At 38.1% G+C, this 15,355-nt stretch overlaps 1 protein-coding gene across 9 annotated transcripts in view; it reads right to left on the minus strand.

Annotated features, from left to right (window-relative positions):
• NR3C2 (nuclear receptor subfamily 3 group C member 2) overlaps positions 1 to 15,355 on the minus strand; it is a 288,833-nt gene that overhangs the window by 104,799 nt on the left and 168,679 nt on the right. For 6 of the 9 annotated variants that reach the window (XM_043513087.1, XM_043513089.1, XM_043513088.1 and 3 more), the window contains one exon: positions 10,588 to 10,739. In XM_043513087.1, coding sequence (XP_043369022.1) covers positions 10,588 to 10,739 — 152 coding nt within the window. The remainder of the gene's footprint in view (positions 1 to 10,587; positions 10,740 to 15,355) is intronic. The other 3 variants (XM_038398350.2, XM_038398349.2, XM_043513085.1) reach the window with 1 other exon arrangement.

The raw sequence follows: 15,355 nt of genomic DNA on the forward strand, positions 1-15,355 counted from the left end.
CCCTGGTCTGCTTTGTCTATTTAGATTATAAACTCTTCAGGGCAGGGATTGTCTACTACTCTGTGTTTGTGCAGTGCCTAGCGCAATGAGTCTCTGATCTTGGTTGTTCCCTAGGCACTACTGTAATAAACATGATTAATCATAAAAAGCAACAATAACAAGGGCAATAGCAATAATATGAAGGAAGGGTTTCATATATATAAGAAAAAATCAAAGATATAAAGAGTAGTAAGATACCTGTGAGAAGAGGAATCCTTTTTCTACAGGGGTGAAGTTCAGTCCCGAGTGAAGTCGATATATGTTTTGCCATTGAGTTCAACAGAGCCACGATTTCACCCCAGATCTTTGGGGTCTAGATCAGAGAGGATGAGCTCGGAATGAAAGCTGAACTCAGTCTGTGAGTTTAAACCATAGCAGGGAAGAAAATAAGATTTCTAATTTACCTAAAAGCTATCAAAGCTGTCTAAAATTGCAATGATCTAACAGCCTGATCAATCTCTACAGATTTGAGAAGAAAGACTCTGCAGCTACTCCATGGAAAGGAAGAAACTGAAGTGATCGATAACTTCAGCTTGTAACTTGAGCACCTAATGTTCAGTGCTCTCAGGGGAGGGTGAAAGGGTATTTATGCAGTCCCAGAAAGGACTGCTTTTCTGGAAGGTTCCAAAACTCAGAGGTACCCACAAAGAAGACTAAGGAAAAAGTGTGTCCTACATGTGGAAATATGCAGAAGCCACTTGGGAGAAGAATTAATTGTTTCACCATACGTCCATATGTTTGATCCAGAAAATAATCATAAATTGTCTGATGCCCTTTCAGGGTTTTTTGCCAAATATTTTTGGACTGCTGAGTCACACAGATCTTCATAAGAAATACAATTCTACACTTCTTCCTCTTCCAAGTTACATGTATTAGTCTGTAAAAGTGTGAAGTTCCCACCGTGTTCTGAATGCATATAATCAAAACAGTGCATATAATCAAAAGTTTGCCCTTAATTTTGGCTTGGAATTTGGATTTTCAAATACAACCTAAACATTAACCTTTCCTTCACCTTTCTCTCTAAACTTGACCATTCTCAGATTCCCGCCCCCCCGCAGAGGATCTTTTGTCCCATCACTAGCTCCGTTTTCTCCAGACAGGCTCCAAGCACTCTACAGCAAGATGATCCAGAGGCAGGATCTGGGAAAATGTCACCATTACTGTTTCACATCCCAAATTTAGATTGGTTGATCCATCCATTCTTTCTGTATCACTGGTTACTTTCATTTCAGTAAAAAGAAAAGGAGTACTTGTGGCACCTTAGAGACTAACAAATAGTCTCTAAGGTGCCACAAGTACTCCTTTTCTTTTTGCGAATACAGACTAACACGGCTGCTACTCTGAAACCTTTCATTTCAGTATTAGCAGCTATGTTAACTTTAAAAGAAAAGGAGTACTTGTGGCACCTTAGAGACTAACAAATTTATTAGAGCATAAGCTTTCGTGAGCTACAGCTCTGTAGCTCACGAAAGCTTATGCTCTAATAAATTTGTTAGTCTCTAAGGTGCCACAAGTACTCCTTTTCTTTTTGCGAATACAGACTAACACGGCTGCTACTCTGAAACCTATGTTAACTTTAGGAGTTTGAGTTCTTCTTTCTTCATTGTTAATTTATCTCAGTGATGCTATATGCATAAAGTAAGCACCCATTGTAAATTATTTTTTTTCATTGTTCCCAAAAATGGACATTACTGCTTCTGACAAACTGTAATGCAGTTAGAAGAAACTGGGGGTTTTTTTCAGGTGAATATGTTGAAGGTATTCATGTGTACACATTAAACTAATGGCAGAGACTTTTGATTTTGCATATGTTTAGCAGAAAATACTGCTTTGACTTTCCTGTTATTAAAGGAAGGATGCTAGCTTAGGATTTAGGAGGTCTAGGTTCAATGCCCCGCTCTACTTCAGGCTTACTATGTGACCTTGGGAAAGTCACTTAGGTCCAGATTTGCTCAGCACTGTACTGCCTGACCAACTCTTAGGCAGTGTGCTGCCTAATGGCATCCTCATCCCTACGTTAGGCGCACAGGCTCCCCATACAACGCATGGGGAGAGTCAGGTGCCTAGGCAAGGGATCCTCAGAAGCCAGCAAGCTGAGTAGGAAGCTGCCTAAGCTAGCCATGAATGAAATGTACAGGAAAGGGCTTAGGCACCTGAGATAGGCCAGAGATAGGTGCCTCCCTTCTGCTCAGGATCATCAGCGTCCTGGAGGGTGCCTAAGCCAGGTCAGCTGCTTAGGTAGCCCAGGCACTAACCGGTAAAAAAGTGCTCACTAGACCTGGTTTTCCCATCCTGTGAGATTTTCCCACTCCACATTAAGATAGTGAGAGAGAGTGTGCACACATGCGTGCCCCTATAGCCTAGTAGTTAGGGCACTCATCTGGGATGTGAGAGAGAGGTTCAAATCCCTGCTTTTCCTGATTCGGAGTTTGGACTTAAATCCACAACACCCTACATTTCCTTGTGTCCCCAGATGCAGTGGTGGCCTGCATCTGACTTTCCTGCTGTAGGATCTGATAGGTATCAGGTCCTACGCATCTTCAGAGCAGGCCTGTAAGATAATTCTCCAATGGTAAGATCCTACTTTGGGGCTTTGGTTCAGCTAGGACTCCAAGCATCTTGTTAGCTGTTGGGGAGCACCAGCGCTTAGTTGGCTTTGTGAATGCTGACAGGCAGAAACTCTACAAAGTTAGCTGGTAGTTGAGTGGCAATTTTGAGAATGTCAGTGGGTCTTTAGGTGCCTAACAACTTTTGAGGATCTAGGCCTTAGTTTCTCTGTGCATCAGTTCCCCACCTGTAAAATGGGAAAAATAGTAGTACCCTACCTCACAGAGGTGCCGTGAGGATAAATATATTAAAGATTGTGGTATACTCAGGTAATATGGTTATGGGAGCCATATAAATATCTAAGATATATAGATCCTCACTATCAGCGTCCAAGGGGTCATTGCTAATTAGAAATTGGGCAAACAGAGGAAGGTTACAATTTTATGAATGTAATTTTAACACTGATACAAACTAACTAGCAGCACTCACAAAACTAAAAAAAAAAATCGAATTAGGGCTGATTTTGTGGGATAGTTGTAGTGTTTTTCAGAGCTATGCAGGAGGCCCAAATTTAAATACCTAGCTTGGTACCTGTTTGTTGCTCTCTAGGGCAATGCTCAGCCATGGGGAAGGGAATGATTTGAATCATTCAATAGTAACTCATGAACAGATCAGCCAAAAGAATGGGAGTTATAATTGGAAGTCTTAAGGTGGAGAGAATCTAAAGCTACAGAAAATGATGGCACACTTAGCACTAGCTTACTAGCACCTGACCTGCACTGAAATCACTGAGAAGTCTTGAAAATGAATTTCATTCTGAGGTATTTTTTTAATTTCTTTAAAACACTAGCAGGTTTTTAGATTTGGTTGTTGTGAAAGCATCAGTGTTTTTCCACTGTTCTAGTCATTAGCAGCTTCAGTTTGTGGTTCTGTATGGCACTGAAGCTGCTAAAATCGTCACTCACTCCTTGCTAGTTTTGAAACCAAGAGACTGCATCAGCTAGAGTTTTTCTGGAACATAGCACCAGAATGAGCCTGCTACATTAGTATTGTACACCTAACATTTATTCCCAAGCTTTCAGTCTCACTGTGCAGTTTGCTATGCAGTTCACACACATCCATAGCAGCAACAGGACACTTTTTCCCCCTCCAATAACTTGTAAATGACCTACTGTAAAATGCCTTGCCTTTAATTAATCTTTTCTCTACTTATGCTAAACATTGCTTTTTCCTCTTTTTCTTTTTGTGGTGCAGCTGTTGCCATTTCTGGCTCCTTTTCCATCAGTCTCCTAGGGTTTCAGCTACTGCAGCCAGTTAGGGGCAGGAAATAACAGTAGCCATTACCCCACTCAGCACTGTTGCCTGCGCAGGAGGAAGGGTGGAGGTATCCTTCCTATTTCTATGAAAAATTGAAATCCGGTGGCACTTTCAAAACCAGGGATGATCAGTAAAATTTTTATTTTGCAGTTGTAAACCACGGTACATCAACTGTATGGAAATACTACACTGGGAACAGGTCAGCCTATACAAGCTCACAAGCACTCAGCAGACCACCCCTCAGTTTGCCCTTAAATTCATGCTGTAAATTCAGATTGGCACAATAGGTCAGAAGCAGACTCGATTTCAGGGTTCCTCTGAATACATACAGATTCTGAGATAACGTATGGACATTTGTATAGAACAATGTTGAATTCAGATAGGTCACTGACCTTGTGAAAGCTGTTAAAATGAAAACTGCAGTCTGTGATGGAAAAATACTGGTTCCAACACTGCAGAATGAATAGGAGAATGCAGAGAAGCACAGGAAAGGATTGTGTATATAATTTATTCTAGAGACGGGGCTGCAGACAAAAGTAATCCTTGCTAGCAAACATCACACAATGGTAGTACAAAGAAATCTCTTAAATTCAGTTTATTCAGCATGGACAGAAATATTGCTTTTTAAGTCAAAACACACTTTCCCTCTCTTGTTCATCAAAATAATGTTTCTAATAAACTTCTATTCTCATAGCAAAACTAAAAAGAGAACTTTGTTAACGAAGCAAAGTCTTTAAGAATTTTCTAGCATTTCATTCTGCTTGTTTGGTATGCTTCTCATCTATTTTTAGCCTAGAATTCCTAATTTTAATAAAAGAAAGGCATTGTGACAAAAGCATCACTAGGAAGCATGGAAATTTCAAAAGACTACTACACTGAGGTGTACCCAATGGTACAGCCTGTAGAATATTCATGGGACTTTTATATCAATACATGTTATATGTATCTTTGTATTTCTGTTTTTTCTGTAATTCTATTCTATTTTTGTTAGGTGGGTTTCTTGTGAAATCTGCAATTGGCAGGAGGGGAGGGGGAATTAATGCAAAGTTTCCAAAGCCAGTTATAAAGATACTAGAGTTGAGCGATTTTTTCCCAGCAAATAGAAATTAAGCTGAAAAAAGTCAGCGAATAGTTTTGGTTGAAAAAAAAAAAAGCAGATTTGGGAAATGTCAAAACAGTTACGACGTTTTGTTTCAAAACTAAATTTTTCAAATGCAATAAATCAAATTGACATTTTGTTTAGAAAATGCTGACATTTCATTTTGAAATGTAGTTTCGAGTTGACATTCAAATCATTTAGTTCTACATGAATGAATTTTTTTCCGGTTTTTCCTTTGTCAAGAACACCAAAAATATTTTATCTCTGATCTAAATGAAAATTTGTTTACTGGTTGTTTTTTGGTTTGGTATTCACACAGCTCTAGCAGACACCCAGACTTTGAAATTTCACTCCCCGGGGAGTGGTAGCATTGACTGGTTTTACCTGTTTCAGGAAGCAAGGGAAAAACAAAGGTCCACAACTGTATACAATGTCCACCTGAACAGTCTTGTGGCATTTCTCATTATGATCCAAAACTGACATGAGATTGTAACCTAGAGGGCAAACCCTGCTAGCTGGGTTTGAAGGACTTTGAGGCCTACCAGATTCCGCACATGGAAGACAGTTTGTCTTATGATATTTTTTCTCTGTAATGCTTTTGTCCTAAAATAAATGTACTGTGCTCTGTGAAAGCTGGTTGGTCACTAGTGCACATTCTCAGAGGCCTTTGTGAGAGAGAGCAAAACTGCAAATTCAGGGCTAAGGTCAGACCTGCTGGGAAAAACACAATGAAGCGCAGGGGGAGTGCAAGCCTAAATTCCTGATCTGGAGTAAGCGGAACGCAGGTCCCTGCCCAAGAGAGGTGATGGCGAAGACTGAGACCTGACTGGGAGCCCTGGAACTATGACAGACGCACTTTAATTTCTCTTTCATTTCTATTCAGAAGCATGGAACTCTGAGAAATATGTTTTAAATAGCATATGGCAAAGCAATTGGACAACTGCTTAAATCTGAAATATATACTACACATAGCCTCAAAAGAGAAAAGGTGGTAGACTTTCTGGAGAGGGAAACTATAACGTAATTCTGCCAAAAGAATATCATGCATCTGGCCTGATGCTAAATGGCTGCAGAATACCTTTGCCTGCCAGAAGAACTGCATCTGTCCTCCAGCAAATTGGCAGGCTGGCATGTTAAAATGATTCTGCATCATTTTATGGCAAAAAGATTACCCTGGGTGCATAGGCAGATTTGTAATTCCTTTGAGTAGCTTGTGGATAGGAAACTTGATCTTTTGGTCCAGTCTGTTATCCCCCATTCTAACGCACAATATGGCAATAAAGAACCATCCATAAACTGGAGTTGATCATCCCCAAGCCCCGGGTTTTGGATGGTCAAAATTCTTTCAGGAGTTCAGAACCTTCAGAAGTTGCCACCAAAGATAATTTTTTTCCCTCAGTGGAAGCCTCTTGAGGGGAAGACTTGGAGGATTGATCTGCAAACCTGTACCAGAGATGATATATCTCTATAAGCTGTTCACTGAGGTGCACATAAAATACTTACTGTACAGTATCCAGTGGCCAGTTTAAGCAAAGGAAGCATGTAATTATGCTGGAGGCAATTTCCTCGGGTCAAGAGTGTTCCCTTAGCTTATCACAGAATCATAGAAATGTAGGGCTGGGAGGGACCTTGAGAAGTCATACATTCCAGCCTCTGCGCTAAGGCCCAAGTAAGCCCAGAACATCCCAGACAGGTGTTTGTCGAATCTGTTCTTAAAAACCTCCAATGATGGGAATTGCACAACCTCCCTTGGAAGACTTTTCCATAGCTCAACTATCCTTATAGTTAGAAAAATCTTTTTAATATATAACCTAAATCTCCCCTGCTGCAGATCAAACCCATTACTTCTTGTTACACTATCAGTGGACATGGAGAACAATTGATATAGTTCCACTTTGGGACAGTTCTCTGGAATTTAGACAAACTAAGAAGAAAATGGAGCATGGAAATGAAAATCCTGAGACCTCACATTCAGGGCTTGTCTACACAAATTGTTTGTGGCAAGGTGGGGGGTAAATCTACCCTACAATAGCCTGCCACAGACTAAATATCCATGTGGACCCTGCTGCCATCCACTAAAAGTTCTCTAGTGCACTTTGACTTACCTACTTTGAAACTTAAGTAAATCAAAGCACACTAGGGAACTTTTAGAACATACAGCCCAGTTTCCCGCTCCCTCCTGTCTTTCAAATTACCCCCAAGCCTCTTGCACCTCGCTTCCTTCATTCCCCTGTATACCCTAATTCCCCCCACCCCTCCTGCTCCTGTCATCTCATCTAAACCCCCAGTTTCCCCTTTCTATCATCTTTGTTAAATATATCTGGTGCACTAGGTAGCTTTCAAAGAAATATTTAGGATTTATGATAATTTTTTCCATTAATTTTCATAAATTTCATAAATGAAAGGGTTATCCTTAAGCAGAGGCTGGCACATAAGAATCTTTCCCTTCATTGGAACTCTGAAGAGCTGACCTCTTGGAAAATGGCTACCTTCTCCCACTGTCACAGCAAGAGTGAAGCCAGTAGATATATTTGCGAAGATCAGCCTATGGTTGATAACAATTGGAGATGCCAGCCATTTTGAAAGAGCGCAGTTCTATGCGGAATTCTCCTTTGTGAAATTTGTCATCCCCTGCTGAAGAAGAAACATTCAGTATAAAAGTAATGGGAAAAAATGTCCATTAACCCTAAAAAAAGCTTCAAATATAGCCTATGTACAATATTTCTGTGAGTGCTAACTATAAGCAGAGTTAAAAACATCTGCCTAATTCAGTTTAGGACATTTAAGAGAAAGAAAGAAACACTGAATTCTAAATATCTTAAAGAATCATTTTTGAATATTAATTTTAACTCAAAGTAATTAGCTAATTTATTTGTAAATTCTCAGAAAATTCACTCAAAGACTAAGTAATATAATTTTGAGGAGGATTGCTGAATTCTTCATTAGTAATGAAGTGCCTGAATCCCTGCTTTAAGTGCAAAACTCAACTTTAACTAAGAAACCCTGTGTGGCACTTCCATAATTAATATATTTAATATCATACTTCCGACTTTCTATATTCTACATATATTATACAGAGTTTTACTGCAAATTCTTGCATACATCTTCACATAGATATAATAAGCCAGAGAAGGTTAATAAAAATATTTCAATAAAGTTAAGAAAACCTTCAACTAATGTATGTAAATAGGCACTTATTTTTGTTGTACATCTGTCTCAAATTTGCCACATGAAGTGCATTTTAAATGAGTTTTTTAAAATATGGAGTCACTCTTCAAGCAATGCTAAATTAATATACATTTTTGGTACACTTTTCCAAGCTTCCTTTCTGACACTCCTTTTTGTTTTCCACTGCATACACCCCTCCACCCATAAAGAGCCATTTGTTTAACTTAACAAAATAATTGTGTGCTAAGCAAAAATATGTCTATTTTAAGTATATTTAGGGTGTTTATCACTACAGTACTGTATTTTAATGCCTATAATTATTTTAGAAATGAAATGGTGAATGTAATTTTTATTACAATAGTCATGAAACTTACATATGTGCTTAACTTTATGTCTTTTGAGTAGTCTTATTGAAGTCTGTAAAGTTAAAACACATACATCTTTGAAGGTATGGAAAATCTTTAACAAATGAACTACATTTCCAAACTATGCAAAACAAATTTAACAACTGCTCAAACTTTATACTATTTAATTACAAAATAACAATCCCTTATACTGTGACTCTGTGAAACAACCAATAAAAAAAAATCAACTTTCTACTCTTCAGATTTCACCTATACGACAAAAAGATTTCAGTCTACCTAGTTAACTCTGAATGCTAATGATTCAGTAATTACTTATACTTGCGTTTTAATATTACATTTATTGCTGGAGTATTTTTTCCCACCAGAAGTTTGGTTTCTGTAACTTGAAAACCAAACCTCAGTCCCCTGGTACCTCCTAAAATGACTCCTCCACACCTTTCCTTAGAATTGTATGAAGGGATAAGGAAAGCCATCAAATAAGCAAACCAAGATGTTAGAAACTTAAAGCTATACAATAGCTTGAAACATTCATTTTAGTGAAATTTTTTACACTAAATTAAAAGCGGGTAGACACTTGCTGGGAAGGGAATATGTAGGAGGAAACTAAGGAAATGTGGTGGTGCTTCATACATTAGAGCTATGGGGAAAACCTTGCCACCTAAATATTAGTAATAGAAACCCAGACCAAACTAGCCTCTGGAGTGCCCATCTACTAAGATTTTATGTTAAAAAAAATTATCCGGTACCATAAATTTGAATCCTCCAATTTAGACAGTAGGAAAATGAACAGCTAAAAACTGAGGCCAGAGGCTAAGAGACTAGAGTATCAGACCTGGTATTACAGAACTATTAGAGAAAATTTCAAGGCTAGTTCTGAATGCTTTGTAAAGTGATGAATTAATTCCATGTCTTCATAATCCAGCAAGTTTGCTTCAGTGAGGAGGATACCTTTTGACTACAAAAGATGGATATTACATGAAGACTTGACTTCAGTGAAAAACTCTCTCAGTCCTGTAGGTCTACTTAACACAGGTACAAATCCATTTTGCTATTCTGTTATCAACAAACTGATCTAAGGCCTTCCCCAGAACCAGCTGGGCACTGTAGAGAATACATTTCCTCCTAGGATAGGCCTCTTGTCATAGTCACTGGAGGAGCAGTCTATTTATTCACAAGCTTCTTATTTGCTAAATAGTCAACAAAAAGCCCTACACAAACCCTGGTCCTTAATCACTTATGTTAGTGAAAACATAACATCTGCCACTTGAAAATATTTTACATTTACAGAGAGTTTGTAAATAACATTTTTTATTTTATTCAGAGCTCAAACCAATTAATACAAGACAACACCAAGCTCCTGCAGCACTCAAGGTTATCCCCATGAACTCTGTCAGAGGTGCCCTGGCAAGAGCATTTGTACGTTAGCTAGCATAATAAAAGGAAAGGCAACAGTCCAACACACACTTGGTAATGGAAATGCCATATTTAAAAACATCAATTAAAATGTAGTCTTGGAGAGAAAATCTTAATGCAAGTGCAGACCATCATCATTTACCTCTAAGTAATTTGAGAGCCTTCAATCCAGACTTTTTCACCAAGATTCACTGGCCTTCAAGCCACCTCTCTTTTTTTGCAGGGGACAGGGAATATATTAATGAGTTTAAGGTTATATAGCTGGCCTGCATAAGTCTTACTGTAGCACAGAAGCTACATGGTATGGTAGTAATGAAATTCTGAAGCACAGTGAGACGCTTCCCAGGTTTTATCCAAAATTCTCTTACAGCTCATGAAAGATTTGGGTATATTTGTGGCCAATTATTTTCTGTATGTCTAACCAAAAAAACAATTGTGGGGTGGAGGAGTGGGAAGCTGGTTTGGTGGATATAAAGTGAAGTGTTTAAGGTGTACATTATCTGGAAAATGCCTGGAAGTTTTTTAAAGCAGTATTTTTCATAACTGCTGAGTTAATTCAACAAATATTTTTTTAAGACTAACACTGCAGAATTAATCATGAAAATATAACATCAGAAAGTGAATAAAAGAAGCACCCACATGAACATTTACCTTCCACTGCTCTTTTGAAGAAAACTTTGCAGCTGCCACAGGTAACCACCCCATAATGACATCCAGATGCCTCATCCCCACACACCAAACATACTTTGGAAGGTCTTGAGGATCCAGTTGATACACTTCTAAGTGAGGAGCTGGGGAAAAACAAAATGAAATGATTAATATTTCAAAAAGCACTGGCCGTAATGTAAAGTTCAATTAATAATTTATAATAAGGTGTACTGCTCGAAATGTCTAACAATTAGAGACCCCAAACTCTTTCTGGCACTGCCTCATTGCATACAACCACATTTGCCTTAATTAGTATATGAAATATTTTTGTTGCTCATTTAAAAATACCCATAAACCTATCAATGCTCAAGTGAGAAACTTCCAAAAGGGCAATTGTGTTTACTGATAGTAGATGACTAAAATAAATAATGAAATAAATAAAACAACAATAATAAATCATCTTTAATTTAGCAATACAAGTGTTCAGTAATGTTTTGGTGATGCACTAAGCAGTTCGTATTTCTACCCTGACTTACCACATTACTCCATAAGTTTACAGTTAGTTAATATTTCTGTTCATATATTTCATTAAACAGCCTAATAGCACATATACTTCTAAAGTATGTTATTTCAAAAAAGCATAGAGAATTTTTTCATAGTATTTTGCATGCCAGAATAGGGGAGAAAATGTTGGAGGCGTAGGCAAAGGGTTCTGAAACTTCACATATGGGCTAGTATCTTTCAAACTTCAAGAACGTGGCACATGGTGGTTTGGGGTTGAATTGGGGTTTTATGCACAACCCTCAGTAGATGACAATCTTGCGGCATCCCCCCAGGGGAGCTGCAAGTGTCATTGTGTTTCAAGAATACTTGGAGTCAGTTCTGCTTGCTTGTCTGGAGATTCCTCATCCCCTTTAGGGAAGCTTGTGCAACTGGCAGTGCTAGTTCAATTCATTTCTTGTGCTCAAAGAAGCAGTTGCTCAAGAATAAGGAAGGCTTCTGACTCCATCTGCCACTATTGTATACCTATGTCCAGGCACAATCTTGCCCCCTAATATCTCATTGCTTCCCTTGGCAAGCACAATCAATTGACATTCTCATGTGCTCACTACCTGTAATATAACAAGGATAAATTAAAAAGTATCAACAGAGTTTTATATTGAGTTCCAAATAACTATACTACAGTATTTCAAAATTGCACATATCTACTAAAATGGTATTCTACAGTAGCAGGATAATTTGATATTAACAGTGAAAATTTATCTTCTAATGTTCTCAAGATCAAAAATGTATATTTATTTGTTCTTCACTGTGAAATAAAAGAGTACTCAGGGATTTTTAATTCATGGTAATATTTTATAAACACATTTTCTCAGTGTAGTTCAACTTTGTCCAAATTTACAGCTTCATTGAATGAGCCATAAGGAGGTCAAGTGATTTATCCAAGGTCACATAATTAATGTCAGTGGCTCAGATTAGATTAGAGACCAGGACTCTACTGGTTCCTAGTGCTTTACTTTAACATCTAAACTACACTGCCTTTTAAATCACAGCACTCAGATATTAATCACAACACTGGAAATGATATTGCTTCTCCAGTCTCATCTCTGCTAATCTGTTAAATTTACAAGTCCTGCTCATTATGCTATTTATACACTCATTATATAACAATGTAACACTGTCTGATAATTGCAGTGATGGCAATATCTTATTTATTATAAAGACAGGGGAAAGACTTGACAAATGTTTCTGAATGAATAAGAAACATTACATTTTTCTCAAGTTGTAGTCATCAATATAATATATCCCCCTATAACAGCAGAGAAAGCATACTAGGATGGTCATTTTAATAAATCCTGAGTAAACCACACAATGAAAGCTGCATTTATAACTTAATATTTTCAAGCATTATAGTTGGATACATAATCTGCTTCAATAATGAATAGGGCTGGTCGAAAAATTCTGTTAAAACTGTTCCTTGATGAAAATTTGGAGTTTTAACTAAACAAACTTTTTGCAAAAAGTTCTCTGCTTTCAGCAGAATATTTCAATTGTTTGTCAAAAAACTGCATGAAAACTGAAAACAAAAATATTTTGGTTGACACAGAAAATACTTTGATTCTCAAATGCTGCTGTCCCATTCTCCTGTGTGGCTGGGCTGCCCAGCCAGACTTTATCTCCATGATGCACTATGGAATGTGAATGCCAGGATGCACTATTTTCCCACAGGGAAGACTGTGGTGCATCATGGCAAACAATCTGATCAGGGAGCCTGGCCTATATAGCAGTATGGGAGCATGAAACACTGGAATTACAATTCCCATGAGGCACTATGGTGGCATTTCAGAATTTAAATATTTTGATTTTCAGCCAAAATATTTTTGCTTTAAATTTTTGAGGAAAACTTTAAATTTTCTGTGAGGAAAAAAAGCATTTCCCACCAATTCTAGTAATGAATTTGAAATTCTGTTCTCACTGGATTCACCAGGTAAAAAAGAGAAAGCAGACACAGCAGGACAATGGTTGGTTCATGCTTGATGCTACATACTTACACATTTACCTAGTAAATACATTCTAAAGAATATATCTACTATATATTTAACTGTGGATTCCTTATGCAGCCATAAACCTCCTACCAATTTCAGTGACAGTTTGGGTCAGGATTGGATTATAAATGAGTAACACTAGTTTTTTTTTTAAAATAAGCTTGTTATGTTCCTGCATGTCACACCTTCACCTTTGTTGTTTTAAAAATGATGTTAAATTACTTCATATAGTAGGTACACTTGTATGTTAAATATGGAAAATGTATAAAAGTGATCACTTCTAAAAATTTACTGCAATTCATACTGCTAATCTTGAATTCAGTCATTCAGTCATTCTGTTCATGAAAGCTATTACTTACTCAACAGGGATGCACAGATGGTTGCACCTTTTCCTCCTAAAGCACTCTTATAATCAAGTTGTCAAGTTTTTTCTCAATGACTTGACTTAACCATGACAAACAAGATTACTGAAACAAGCACTTTAAAAAATTCCAGACCAAATATTCAGCATTTCACTCCACAGAACTGGATTTCTATATCTTTCCACCAGATTAAATAATATCTGTCAGATTTTACATTTATTGAAAGAAACAAACAATTTAACAATGAAAATAAACAGTATATTCCTAAACCAGGAAATAAAGTACATTCACTTTGAAACTGCATTTGCCTTAAGAACTCTCCTAGTTATGTTTCTCCCTCTACTATAAATTATATGAACAAGGACATTATCCTCCTTTCCTTGTCAATCTGCCATATATTACAATCCCTGTGCTCATGCCAACAAAAATGATACTATGGAAAGGATTGTGATTTTTAAAACATGCTGATAAAGAAATCTGCGGAAAGGTATATGGATGTGAGGTTTCATAGTTAACATTAGACATTCAATTCAGTTGATTAGAACATTGATTATTCTTAGCTCTTTTTCTAGTTTAGTTCTTAAAACAACATATCATTTGGCAAAAACTGCTACTTCTACAGGTCAAATGAAACCAAAAATTAGTTTGCTTAGGTAATGAATACTTTAGGGGGGAAAATGGTAGACTGATCAAATGAAATTACCAAAGAAGGGTAGGAGTTTTACCAATGACTTCATTCGGTTAGACCAGTAACTACATGTTTTTCAAAATCCCTTGCAAAATCTAAGCAAGCTTATATCTGGATATGGCTGAAATAAACCTAGTTTTCAGAAAAAAATCACTAAAGGAAAATTGCTAATTTAGGCTCGAACCTCCAAAGTCTTATGCTTATGCTTAATTTTGCGTGTTGAAGTCAGACTACTCACATGCTTAACTATTTTGCTGAATGAAGACATTAGTAAGGCTGCAATTAAACTGATTTTCCTTTGTTTTCATTAACACACCATTATCCAAATAAACACATTAATTTACCAGTCAATATTCATAGACAAACAACAAATATAATGCAAAATACTGGTTGTCCCCTGGGCAGGGTAGGTGGAAGGAGGTTGGATCAGGGTCCATGTCTCCCAGGCTCTCCACTACCACAATCCTGCTGCTGGCCAATTCTCACAGGAACCATACAAACTCGCAAGATCTCTCTCCCTCACTCCCCTACCCCTGTGGCTGTGCTAGGAATCAACATGATCGCACTGTGTTGGCCACTTGTCCAGCGCATGCACATGCACACAAGGAGGGGGCAGTTCCACCATGCAGACACTCAACTTGCCAGTCTGGCAGCTGGGATTTGAAAGGGGTGCACATCTTGGTCATGTGGAAATCGACACACAAACACACACACATAGGGCTGGAATGGACCTCAAGAAGTCACCAAGTCCAGCCCCCTGTGCTGTGGCAGGACCAAGTAAACCTAGACCATCCTCGAAAGGTGTTTATCCAACTTCTTTTAAAAAGCTTCCAATCATGGTGACTCTATGACCTCCCTGGGAAGCCTGTTCTAGTTAGAAATTTTTTCATAATATATGTACCCTAAATCTCCCTTGCTGTAGATCAGGGTTTGGCAACCGATGGCACACAAGCCGATTTTTAATGGCACACTGCTCCCTGTCGAGTCCCAGCCATCTGCCCCGCTCAGCCCGCTGCCGAACCTACGCTGGGACCCTGGTAGGCAGCAGCATGCCATTAAAAATCCTGCCCGGCCCGGCCCGCTCTTCTTCACAAATCCCTCCCCCCCCACGGGGGTAGGGTGAAGAAGCTTGGTCCTGCCGGCTGCTGCGGCAGGGCAGGCAA

This window comes from Dermochelys coriacea, chromosome 4 (genome assembly GCF_009764565.3).
Source record: "Dermochelys coriacea isolate rDerCor1 chromosome 4, rDerCor1.pri.v4, whole genome shotgun sequence".
Lineage (NCBI taxonomy): Eukaryota > Metazoa > Chordata > Testudines > Dermochelyidae > Dermochelys > Dermochelys coriacea.